Source organism: Sinohyriopsis cumingii, chromosome 11 (assembly GCF_028554795.1).
Source record: "Sinohyriopsis cumingii isolate HCF-2022 chromosome 11, ASM2855479v2, whole genome shotgun sequence".
NCBI classification, from domain to species: domain Eukaryota; kingdom Metazoa; phylum Mollusca; class Bivalvia; order Unionida; family Unionidae; genus Sinohyriopsis; species Sinohyriopsis cumingii.
This window is the reverse complement of record NC_142971.1, coordinates 86,000,692-86,014,452: the sequence shown is the minus strand read 5'-3', so window position 1 is coordinate 86,014,452 and position 13,761 is coordinate 86,000,692. Positions and strand designations below refer to the sequence as shown.

The window sequence follows — 13,761 nt, the reverse complement described above, 5'->3', positions numbered from 1 at the left end:
CAAATTATTTACAAGGCAGATGCTGGAAAGCTCTTTCTTCAGAAACCTAAAACATTGCAATTCATGCAGAGCTCAACATTTTCAGGGTTCTTGTCTGGAACAGCTTACCTTTTAATACAAAATTTGCTGAGGTTTTTTTTAAGTTAATGTTTAGACTATATGTTTAATAAGAAATCAGTATTCTTTTTAATATCAGTAATACAAAACATGTTGCTATTACATAGCTGGTACTTTTCCTTGTGGAAAATACCATGACATGATAGTGAGAATTCATCCTCGGCAAGGATGCAGAAGATTTTAGAACACTAGATCACCTCTGGGACACCCAATAGATTCCCATGCATGCTATCCTTTATTCTTTTTTTCATCACAGAAATAACATGCTGCTTAAATTAAATGCCATAGACAAATTGTCTTCATTTCGTCTCTTATGTACAGAATTACTTCAGATCAAGTAATTTTTCAGTTCGAATTGAGCTCATTTTGAGAGTTGTTAGCATCATTTCTGGTTACATATAGGTTATTGCCCATAGGGATATTTGCATAACTATTTAGGTATTTTGTAAATATCCCTATCTTTGTTGAATTTGGTCTGCAGAATCATATTGATTCTGTTTATTGTTAATTACAGTAATGAATCTTCATGTTGCACACTTTCTTTTAATATGACTCATGCTATTTTTTGTTGGATAAGCAGGTTGCACACCAGATTGTCCCTTTATGGTGCATGTTAGTTATCAAACACCAGTTCACTCTTATAATTAGTATGTTATAGTACTCCTTTTTATTATCCGTTTTATGAGCAGTCTTAGCAATCTGTTTTTGTGTGCTAAATTAGTTGCCAGTTCAAAGATAAGGCTGGTCAATGTCAATTTTAACTTGCCTTCAGTATTATTTGGTGGTTTTATTGCCTTAAGTAAATTTGGGTAGCAGACTTATGTTGATTCTGTTTATTGTTTATTACACTAATGAATCATAATATTTCACATTTTCTTTTAATGTGACTTGTGCTGTTTTTATCTTAGAAAAGCAGATCACTCACCAGATTTTCCCTATATGTTCTGTACTTAGTTATTGATCACCAATTCATTCTCATCTTAGCATTACTTTCTTTTTGTATTAAAACATCAGTGATTGTTTTAATTCTCCGATTTAAAACCCAGAAAAGGTGAGTTGTTGCTGTTACCATTTTAGCATAGATTTAGTCCATGCAAATACATTTATATATTGTTATGACTCTTGGTTTTAAACTGTGTGACAGAAAGAAGTGAAATGATCAATAGAAGTCAAATGAACAGTTTATTTCTCAAAAATACAAATTGAAAATTCAAAAGACACAGTATTGTGAATTAAATCCTAAATAATCCTAAATGACCTATCACCTGTCTAAAACTAGAATGTTCCAGATTAATTCCAATGGTCTTAAATATCCTGATTAAGACAGTGATGCAGTCCAAAATGTTTTTGAATGGGTTCACATTAAACCAAATTTAAGTATACAAGTACATGAGTGAAATAGCTCTTTAGTAATTCCAGTGAATAATTTGAAAAAAATAATTCCACTTGAATTATATCTTATGTCAACAACACAACTGCAAACTCTTATCATTTATTCCCACAGACTGGTATTCTGAGAACATGAATTACTCATTTGTTTATTAAATCCATATTTATATACATTTTCACTTTACCTAGTTGTGAATAATATCCAATTAGATATTCCATTCTAATTATAAGTAAGACCAAGCCTAGAATGTTCCAGATTCAAATGCTATGCAAACATCCTGTTTACAACTTATAATCATGGTCTAAAGTTGTCTCAGTAAAACATCCTATTTACAAAACCAGTATCCTAAGGTATAACATATAATCATGAACAAAGGTTATATACTGATATAGAAGTTTTTGAATAAATCTTCTTAACAGCACTCTCTGAGCAGTGGGAGTTTTCCTTCTAATGGTCACTTGGATATTATTGAAGGATTACCATAGCCTCTATGAAGACTCTGGGTTGACAAACTCCATCTCAAAGGAGACTAAAAACTTATAGAGAGTGAGTTGCACCTTCCCATTAGGGAGTAACAGCACCTACACCATTCTTTGAGGGCAGATAGCAAGTCACACCCTCCTGTGAAGGATAAGCTTCTCTTTTCCATTAGGATGAAGAGCGAGTTACACCCTCCCCACGGGAAGGAGTAGCACCCTCTTTAAGCCAGAATGGCAGAGAGTGAGTTGCTCCCCACTCCCTCTTCAGGAGCCACTGCTCATCCACAGCTTGATGTAGGTTAGAAGTGAACTGCTGCCCCCTCCCCCTGCCCTATATGGTAGACAGCAGCTCTATCTAAGTCACCAGGGCCCATTTTTGGTGATGTGATCAAGCCAACTGGTATGGGGAGAGCACAGGTCTACGTCTATCAGATCAGGGCAAGGCTTTTCTGCTGATCTGAGTTGCCTGACTGGTCTTTCACCAGTCACTGCACACTAGGAACCCGTTAGCATTCATGGATTGGTCACTGGGCTCCTGGATATTGGTTACCAGCTATTTGAGAGAGAGTGACATTAACTCCATGTTAGGGGTTAAGATTCAGATCCCTCTTACCACCCGCAGAATTAATTGATATTAGGTTGCATAGTCCTGCCTTTCAGGAACAAGAATGGAATGATGTTTTTTCTGTCCTCATTATTTCATATCAATTTGATACAGAAAATGCTTGTCCTGCCTTTGGGTCTGCTGCATGTCACCGCCCGCCCCCCCCCCCCCGCCATTGAGATCCTTGGTATCTGCATAAAGCTATATAGTTAATTCATGTTCCTGGCCAGTTAAACCTCCCACTTTGGATGCCAAAACCACTCAGGTATGTATTTCCATGGGAACTAGGGCATGCCTGCCAGTTTAAACATTTCTAAAGCTGCTGGAAGCAGAGGTTATCTTTGGTGAGCTCATCCCCAATTTGTTTCCTGGTCCTTCACATCTGCTTCGTGCCTTTCAAACTGGCCCAAAATTTAAATCAGCCAAAGGGTTTATCAGTGAGGTTATTTAAAGCTATGCAGGCTGTATCAAAGCAACAACCCCATCCCATTTGAAAACTCCACCTCATCAGATGAGCCCCAGGAGGAAGCACCACAAAGGCCCAGATAGGGAAGTTTGCAGGTCTTTTCCTCTGTCCTAAGGACAAGGGTGGGTAGCAGTAGGGGTCTGCTCCCTCTCCTTCTGAGTGTTCATCTTTGGTTCCAGTAGGTTCCACTGGCTAGACCCCATTTCAGAGTCTTTGTCTGGCATAACCATCAATGACTGGGTCCTTTCTATTATAGAGGTGGTTACCAGTTTCAGGTTCAGGATCATGTTATCAAATTGGGTCTACCGTGCTCTTCCACAAGTTGAATCTGGTACAACTAAAGGAAGAGGTGCACTCCCTTCATTATAAGAGTGCATTAGAGAGGTTGTTCACCCCAAATGTCACTAGGTATCCCAACTCTTTTTTTGATGATTCACTGATCCACAGTAGCCAGGTGGAAACCCTTAGATCTGTTTCGCTATTGATCCATAATGACCAGGCTGGATCTCCTACCCATTCTTGAGAAATTGGAGCTTATTCCATCTGAAGATTTTGTCTATGTGGTGATGAATTTCCAAACAAACAGTATTAGCCTGTGTCCCTCAGGTCTGAGTAGTCAAGATCCTGTCGCTGTTAGAGGCACTGAGAGCAATGACCAAGTTGTTTGCTTATCCATTTCTCTTTCTGCCAGGGACTTGATAGTTCCCACAAAATGGTCTCTACATCAATCCATATCAGATTCCCTGTTCCAAGCTTGGGGGATACACTTGTTTGAAAGCTAAACAATAAGCTCCCATTTTTGGTTTCCCCAGCACCAATGCAGAGGACTTGGGCAATGGATGCTTTCATCCTTATTGTGTGATCATGCTGTTTGCTTATCCGTCAGGTACTTTACAAGTAAGGAACTCCACTTCTTGGTTCGTTTTGATGAAAATTTGTGGCCCCACTGTGGACTATCCCAGGACTTTAGGTAGGGAGGACCTGTTGCAGCACAGGCACTTTTCTCTGCAAAACAGCCTGCAAATTCTCCATCTTTTAACTTGGCTCATCTCAAACAATCTATCTGCCAGGGCCAGTTTTTGAACAGTAGCCTCATTCCTTATTAAGTCCAGGAGATGATCCATATCGAAGGTCTTTGATGCTAAGTGGAGAATCCTTAGGGATTGGTGCAGTAGCAAAAGTGTCAATCTTACTGTCCTTCTGTGCACACAGTGACTGATTTCTTCTCCTCCCTTTTGATGAGAAGTAATGCTCAGTTTCTGCTATCAAGGGCTACAGGGCAACCCAACACATTCAAGTATCTGTTAACAAGGGCTACAGGGCAACCCAACACATTCAAGTATCTGCTATTCAAGGGGTACAGAGCAACCCAACACATTCAAGTATCTGCTATCAAGGGCTACAGGGGAACCCAACACATTCAAATATTTTGCTCACTAATGCACAGTGAATCTCTCTTACATCTTGTGGTCTCTGTAATGTGATTTTACTGGCATTATGACTGAAATACATTTTTAAAGGACATCAAATGTAAACACCGTTTTATTGTCGAAATCTACCATTTTTCAAAGTTAAAAGGTTTTATAAAGAACAAAAGAAAAACAGCCTTTTGATGCACTCTATCCACACATTACAGAAACCAGTCAGAACCTGTCAACTGGGGGCAGGTTACACCCATGCAATTATCTCTGCAATGATGTGTGATAAGTTATCTGATAAGACTGACACATGCAAAAAAAGCTGTAAATTGATTACATTATTATTTTAATTGGAGAGCTTAAGACCAAAGGGGGGATATTTATTGAGGTGTGATAGTTTTAAAGAAATCAAAGGTGCTTCATGATGGCTTGTGCATCTCTGAATAAAATAAACTACGAAACTTTGGCATAAGTGAGATGGAAAGGTCGAGACCTTGCAAAAAATGATTTTGGTAGAAACACTTGCAAAAAGAACTAGTCATTAATTTTCTGGAGGTGGTGACTTGGAATTTTCCTTCAAATCATATTTTTTTTCTTCTTTTTACATCAAGATAAGTTTTTTTTAAAAACTAGAGTGAGCCAGAATCCTTCCTCCCCCACTGAAATGAAATGATCAATCCCAAAATACTTTTAAATTTGTTTCTTTTTTAATTATTGTTGTTGTTGTCAAGATTTTATAAAGATAATTATTTAAGGCAGCTCTTATCTTTTTATATTGTCAATTTTTGTCAAAATGCCAAAATCTCAAAATGACAAAATGTCAAAATGTCAAACTGACAAAATGCCAAAATGTCAAATGACAAAATGTCAAAATGACAAAGTGTCAAAATGTCAAAATGACAAACTGCACACTTTCTCCAAATTAAAAGAAAGAATATTAAATATTACAGCAAGTTCAACAATTTCTGGAAATAAGAATTAGTGGGTGCAGTTAGCAAGTAGCAGAGGTCCTGTGTTTGAATTATGTGTTTCAAAGTTACTTTTAAGATAGTATATGGTGGGAGAAACTCAATAACCAAAGTATATGCCGACTCTATTGCATTGGAGCAATTATTCTTCTTTTAACAACACTTAAAATGAATAAAATTTTTGTTGATAAAAAGTCATATTTAGAACAGAATCTACTGATAAAAATATGTAAATCTACTGATATATTGTTCTGGTTCAGTCACTTGTATAGATCTCTTTAGCATCTTCGTGACTATGGAGTGAGCTTTTTGGCTTATCCATAGAAACAGGCTGTATAAGTTCTATTGATCTTTGAGTCCGCTTCTCCCTTTTGCCAACTAGGTTTTAGAAAACAACTCTCATTGGTTGCTCCACTCCTGACTGAGAATCACAGTTTCAGTCTGGGGATGATTCAGTAATACTTTTATGCCCATTTAGAACTTAACCTTTTATTTTGGCAACTTTTAAATGGAAAATAAAGGCTATGAGACATTTTTTCCACACCCTTAAGGGTTCAGGTAGTCTTTCAGCTTCTACCAATTCAACGTGGGTTGCATATACTATAAGGGGAGCTTATAAGTCCCTTCCTGAGAGGAACCTTTCATTCATGAGGTTCAAGCCATGACTAAGTCATGGGCCTATCTAACTCATTAGTAATCCGGAGGATGCAATGATGGCCGCTTTTTGGTGATCTCATACTACCTTCTTTTACCAGCTCTTTGGCTCACCAAACCGAAGGCATATTTTTCTTGGGTCCAGTTGTAGCTCAGAAGTGTCCATGTGGATACCATCTGGCAGTAGACTTATATTCTGCAGAACAATGGTAGGATCATCAGCCTCCCACCAAGTACCACGCCAGTGGCCTAGTGGTTAGAGCATCTGCCTCACATGTGGAAGGTTGGGGGTTTGATCCCCGGCCGAGTCATACCAAAGACTTACAAAAATGGTACTAACAGCTGCCTCACTTTGCTCAGTATTAAGTGGTTAGTGTTAGGACTGGTCGGCCTGGTGTCAGGATAATGTGACTGGGTGGGACATCATGCTACATGACTGCAGCATGATGCCCCAGTGCTAGACATCACTATAAACTGCCACACTGCATACATTGTAGCAGTATGACTGAAAAATGGTTAAAGCTATGTTAAAAATCCAAATCACACACACACGCCTCCCACAAAAACTGAATTATTTAGCTATGCAACAGGTTTTGTATTTACTGCTATTAAAATGTAGTTTTTGGGAACTAATTTTAATGATGTAATACTTACATGTTGCTATTGCCACATTCCCTCCTCCAGTACCACATTCATTCCCCAGTAAACTAGGCTATGTGTTAAACAAATGAAGGACAGTGTACATGGGCAACATATCTATGGGGTGTCCTGGTATGATCTATTGTGTTCTGGAATCATCTGATCCACCCTATTAGTAGGACAAATTCTTGTTATACATTCAGGGCATTTTCAGCCCATGAGAGTAGCAGCTGCACTGTCACAACAAGTAAGTATTGCATAGTTAAAATCAGTTTTAACCCCCACCCCACCCCATTTTCAGTTTGTGTTAAATAATCTACATATCTGATATACTAATTCTGAGTAATAGTGAAGATAACAATTGTCATCGAATTTATAAACGATTTGATTTTGGCATATGTTTGCAAATTAGGCAAATCTTGTCTTTGCAGCAGTATGTGCCTGAAGCTGACTTGGCATGTACCAGATGGTCTGTCAGATGTTTAAATCTACAGTACACAGCCATTGGAATGTCTTGGTATATGCCCTTCAGACATTTGGATGATTCAGCCTTTTCTCAATGCTTCCAAATTATCATTTCTAAGTTTGGGGCATTGGGCTCGAAAGGGGATACATTTGTTATTTGTCTTGGTTTATATTTTAGGAGTGCTCCTATCAAAGTTTAGTTTTGTTAATAGCCCTGTCAGTGTAGCATTTCTGTATCCTTTTCTTCTAAGATGCCCTGTCAGCTCTCCAAATCTCTTTTCAAAGATAGATAGATAGATAGATAGATATGAGCTTATCTAAGTTTACCATTTTGTTTTCATCTAGAATGCTACTTGCATTGAAATTCAATATTTACTTTGCAAGAAACAGTATTAAAATGCATTATAATAACAGTAATGCATTAATTGCATTCCTTTACCAGAACGCTTAGTTCCAGTTCAAACTTATTATTCCCTCTTCCACTCAGTATTGAAGGGCCAGAATTAAAAAGAACATGATCGCAGTCTGATGCCTTAGTCATAACCAAGATATGGAATATATCCTCCTTAGTCCTTGCTTTATTTGAGTGTTTTCTCAGTTAAATTTATAGGGTTTTTGTACATTTATTAAAAAAGTTCTTCGGGCAGTTGTAATCCCCATCAAAGTTCTATGCCAGAGTATCCATTACTTGTCTTGTTAGGATTCCCAGAATTTGTTTGTTTTCTGTGAGTTTATTTTCTCTTTAGTGATTACTATGGCACTGGGTTTGCATAAGTGAGTATACAAGAAGGTCCCATCAGACACACACCCCTTTTGCCTACTGTGCTCTGGTTGTGCCTGATTAGCTGTGTCTGGACTGATCAAGTGTAAGATTTCATGAAAAGTCACCGCACATACAGAAGGAGGAAGAAACATCCTACTTCCTCATCTTCATCACTGGATAACCCACCCTTTTCCCATGATGGGTCTGGATCTCTATCCATATTGGGGAAGTATCTCCCCATGTGGGGTAGGAATGCTCTAGAATGACTGCTGTGAATTTCCAAAGGCCATTGATCCCTAGCACTCATTTTAAACCATAAGGGTCCATGGGGGATCCTTCCTTGGTCCCTCCCAAGGTAAGGAGAACAGCTGATAGTGAAGTTGCACCTCCCAATTATGGCTGAGCAGTGCCCTATGAAGGTTGATGTTTCACTGGCAGAGATGAGCTAATTGCACCTTCTTCAGAGGGAAGAGTGGTTATCTGAAATGGAGTTGTTAGTCATATCATCATTATTGGATGGGTCTTTGTTTGTTTTCCAGGCACCAATCACTGGGTACCATTCAACCAGTCTACATTAGTGAGCACTCCTACCATGTTTTCTCTGCAAGATTTGTTGAGGCTATCAACCTTTTTCCTAAATGGTAAATTCACTAATACAGCAGTGCAAGCAATGTATTAATGCTGTTAACACATAGTCTTAGTGGTGGGGGTGGGTTAAACTAGTTGTAATTGTGAAGTACTTGCCTGCTGCTATCGCAAAGATTTCCATTGCCCATCCTTCTTCTATGTCCTGTACTCTAGGTCCATGTCAAATGAAGAAGATATCCCTGTGTTTGTAATGATGAAGGGGTTTGACTGGAATCATGTTCTATTTAATTCTGGCCCTCCAGAGGGTGAAGTCCCGGTATTAAAAGCAATGCAGTAGTAGCAGATTAGTGTTACATAATTTAAATTAGTTTTACCTCCCCTCCCCCAAGGAGCCCCCAACTAAATTTTAGAATGCATAGTATGTCAGATTTTAAAAATATGTATTTCTGATTCCTTTAAAACTATTTTCTTCCACTTATCATATCCATCTTCACCATCCGGCCCCCTCCGCCCGCTCCCTTGTCAGTGAACTAGGTTTCATAAGTTAATAATATGTAATCTTTAAATTTCATTGAAGATTCTCTTTTTTTTTCTGGCAGGACTGGAATTATATTCAGAACACCACTAATGGAGAAGACTGCAACAACAAGCATCATTTTGATATTTGATAATCAGACTTATAAAACTGTTCCCAAAAGCTTCGCATATTTGGCAAATCCTGTAATAGATAAAATCCAACCCAACAAAAGTATGGCAAGGTAAGTTGTAAGTCTTTAAAAGTAAAGTCATGAAATAAATATTGAATTTATGCATTTACTTTCTGTTGTGGATGGTTTGGTTGATAACTAATATCCACCCTAAATGTGTTTACTTCTTTAAATGGAGTTAAATGATTTTAATATTTCACAACTGTATTTAATTATATCAAGGTCATTGCATAGAAAATGAAGCACATAACTCTTTCCTCGCCTTTCTTCTTTCTTAATGAAGTTGATGGTCTTCTCCCCATATACAGTGCAGCTCATGTGTATTTTTCGGAACTCCGTGAATTGTGGTGGGGGTGGAGAGAGAGTGGAGATGATTAAGAAAAAATTCCATCCACCACATCTCTGTATATCCTGATGCAGCACTTGCAGAGAAATGCTCAACACACCATGCCTTCTCACTAAGTTGTGAATGAATGACCACTGTAGAATGGATGTGGTCTCTATAAAATGGGCGTTGTTTACTGTTTGACCACTGCAGGCATGATCTTTAGAGGTTTATGAAGAGAGAGAGAGATGGAGACCGAGAGAGAGAGACCATTTTATCTACATCATTATTAGATGATTATACACATTTCCTAGTTTGCTTGAAGATTATATATTAGATATAATAAAAAATCAAATTTTAAATAATATTAACGTAGTCGCAATGCCTGGAAAACTGTACTGGTACTACTGTACTTTTTTCATTTACAAAGGGCTGAATGACACCTTTTGCAATAAATTTACATTTTACTTTATTCAAAGAAATCTGAACAAATTAATGCACAGACTTTGACAAGACCTTGTTAGCTTTCTCTTGAAGAGTGCAAAGTTATCCTGCTGCTTAAACATGAAAAGTAATCCTTGGAGGTATGTACATTTAAATTCCCCATGACTGTTGATTCTGTTTACGAAAAACAACAACAAAACAGAAAACACGGAATTTACACTTAAATGGGAACCATGTTTTGTCCTTGAAAAGTAATGACCCAGTCACAAGGCTGAATATAGATGTTCACAGTTACAAACTTTAGTTTAATTTTGATTGCATTTATGCTGTATGGAACTGGTCATTCAATTTACTGTTCTTTCCAATGATGTATGTTATTTTTATTTTATTCATCATGAGGTAAATTTGTTTCAAATAATGCAACCCTTTGGAAACTTAAATGGTCTCTCTCTAATAAAGAATATAGACTCGAGCAGATGTTCTGCAGAAATAATGACAGTGAGCATTGTAAACACTTTTTTAGCATCAGAGGACAATGTTTCTAACATAAAGCCATCTGACTTGGTATGTTGCACTTTACACCTCAAATTATGGTCCCATTATTAACAGCAGAAATTTGGTAATTAATCCTAATTAATCAGTTATTGTTGAAATAAATTATTGTTGGAAACTTTAAACTTCTTATATGTTCAACAAATCTAAGGCATTCTGCTTGGTTGTATCCATTATTTCCTGTTGTTTGTTCCTGCAAGAATAAAATGTTGTCAGATTTCAAGTGACTGTACATTTGTGTGTGTGTTCAATATTTTCAGAAGGGGGGGGGGGCGCAGGGGCTGATCTGGCCCTGATGAGTTCTCAGTAATATATTGTACTATTTCTTCTGACATATAATTACAGGGTTATAAAGGGGTTAATTAAACATGAGATTTGTATTATGATAAGGACACCATGCCACTCCTTTTCTACTTTGAAATAAATTTATCTTGTGATGAATGAAATAATGTCCCAGTCAGAAAGAACTGTCTAGCCCATTAAATGAAATGGCCTTGCAGTACACCTGTAGTTAAAATTGAATAAGTATGTATATTCAACCTCATAACTGGGTCATTAAGTGATTCATAAATTCACAATTTGCTCATCCTTTTGTTAGTGTTTTATTTTATTAAAAAAAAGTGGCTGTCAACTGCAATTTACTTGTCTAAACCAATGAAATTACCTTTCTTGTTTAAACAGCAAAATAATTTAGCATTGTCCAAGAGAAGATCAATAGTGTGCCTCATATCAAGTCCATGCATAAGTTCAGATTTCTTTAAATAAAGTAGAAATGGAAACATGCTGCAAAAGAAGTCGATCACCCTTCTCTAAATACATAGAATATAAAGACTTTTTACTTAATTTTTTTATGTCCCAGTATATTTTGTATAAATTAAGATCACTTGATTCTTGAAATGGTATTTGATTGTGCATGATGTATGGGTGTTTACGTGGGTGTTCATATTGATTGACTATTCATTTGTCAATCAGTAAAACTTCCATTCTTAATGACTGGACCATAATTTGAGGTATATGTATTAAGAGCAACATGCCAAGTCATTCTTGCAATAGAAATGCACCTTTCCCAAGCTGAAATTGACATCTTGTGCTGAAATTTTTTAACAGTTTTTACAATGGTCACTGCCTTGATTTCAGCTGAACATCCACTGAAGCCAAGTCTTTACTAGGAAGACACCATTTAAAGGGGTTGGGTTAAATGCTTGAAGACTGTTGTCTTATTCTGATTTGTGGTATAAAAAAGGACATTATGCCATTGTTTGTTTTACTTAAAAAGTAGGATAAATTTACACTGTCCAAAAAAAGCTCAACAAGGTGGGCTTCTCATCAAGTCAACACATAAGTTTTCTAAAGGAATGAAATATGCAAGACTTTTCAAATTAATTTCTATTGTCCATATATATCATTGAAATTGAGATCACTGATTGCTGAAATGATATATGATTGTCAGACACTCATCGCTCATCGGGCTTTCCATGGGTCGTCTTGACTGATTGGCTGTTAAAATGTGACTCAATAATGTCGATCAGCTGATCCATGGTGGAGATGACACTGATGTGCCGGCTGAGGTGCAGTGGTTATTTGCAAGTATTTTATCACTCCATCGCAGATTGTTATCACAGAGTGAATTGGAGGGATTAAGTCCCTCACACAATGCTTAGGGTTCCAAAAAGTACATGCAGGTTGTACTGTAGAAGGACTAGTGTGTTTTTATTTTCATACATTTATGTTTTCAAGATCATTTTTATATTTTATAATATAACAGCCTTACTTGACTTGGCACTGTATACCCTAGTGTAAATGTGACTGAAATTTCAGTGAAATTTAATGAGATTTCAGTCACATTTTTACTAGGTATACAGTGCCAAGTCAAGTAAGGTTCTTATGTTTTAGGCAAAATATTACTAACATTTCACTGAAAATTTTGTAGAGGTTTTTTAAAAATATCACTGAAATTATGGTGAGATTTCACAAACATTTTGACCAAAACTTTCACTGAAATTTTGTTGGAATTTCACAAACATTTGGACTTAAACTTTCACCAAAATTTTAGTAAGATCATACTAAAATTGAACTGAAATTTAGGTGAGAGTTCACAAAATTATTGTCCAAAACTTTCACTGAAATTTCATTGAATTAACAGTGAAATTTAACTGAAATAGTGAAATTTCCGAGTTACTAGATACAGTATATTACAGAGGTTTCAGTAATTTTTCAAACATTTCAAAAGGTTTTAAATGAAATAATTAATACACATTATACAGCACTTTATCAACCACTGTAATATTAAAATATAAGTGAACAACAATTATACAGCTGCTATAATTATGTCAGTCACAGTATATGAGAACATCATACTGCAAATGATGTTTTAATTTACAAACTGATGCTTTTTTGATCATCTGAATGAGCCCCCAATCCATAAGCAGCCGTGTCAAATGTTACAAAGTTATAATAACTCTGATTTTACTCAGATTTATAACACAACTAAAATATTTTGCTAATATAGAAACAATAATATCACTCATGACATTGAAAGATTACTCTACTTGTGGGCCATGAAAACTCCACAAAGATGACCATCTTTGATAGACATGGATATCTGGCAACAATATCATCACTTACCCCCCAGTGATCTATACGTTGTCTCTACTTACATTCAGAAGTTAATCAGTTTGGAGTTCTATAGCTTATCATTTAACATGTGAGCTGCTACTGTATAGTAAAGTTGGTAATTCAAATCTGTATGGCAAAAATTGCAAAATGCTAGTCCTGGCATTCAGTTTTATTACAGACTGACCAACTACATTGCCATGAACTTTGCATTCAAGCCATTGTCATTTCCACATATTTTTCAAACTATTATTCAAACTCCAACTGGAAAATTTGAAATGCCATTTTTGGCAAACTTACCCACCAGTGATCTATATGTTGTTTCTACTTAAATTCCGGAAGTTAATCAGTTTGGAGTTATACAGTAAAACCTGTTATAAGAGACCACCTTTTCTGCCAACCAAAAGTGGTCTCTCAAGAAAGGTGGTCTCTCATAAGAAGTGTGTGAAAATGGACTGGTTTCCAGGATCAATAGCATTGTTTAAGAAGAAAAAATACCCATACTCACTGTACATGTATCTTATCTTTCATTCATAAATCTTGTTAACTATTGCATGCATTCCTCTCAA

At 36.6% G+C, this 13,761-nt stretch overlaps 1 protein-coding gene across 1 annotated transcript in view; it reads left to right on the top strand.

The window, feature by feature from the left end:
- The window catches only part of LOC149788899 (plexin-A1-like), a 336,630-nt gene that overhangs the window by 205,671 nt on the left and 117,198 nt on the right, over positions 1-13,761 (top strand). Inside the window, exon 18 of the mRNA XM_089975025.1 lies at positions 9,151-9,309. Within this exon, the coding sequence (XP_089831151.1) occupies positions 9,151-9,309 (159 nt within the window). The remainder of the gene's footprint in view (positions 1-9,150; positions 9,310-13,761) is intronic.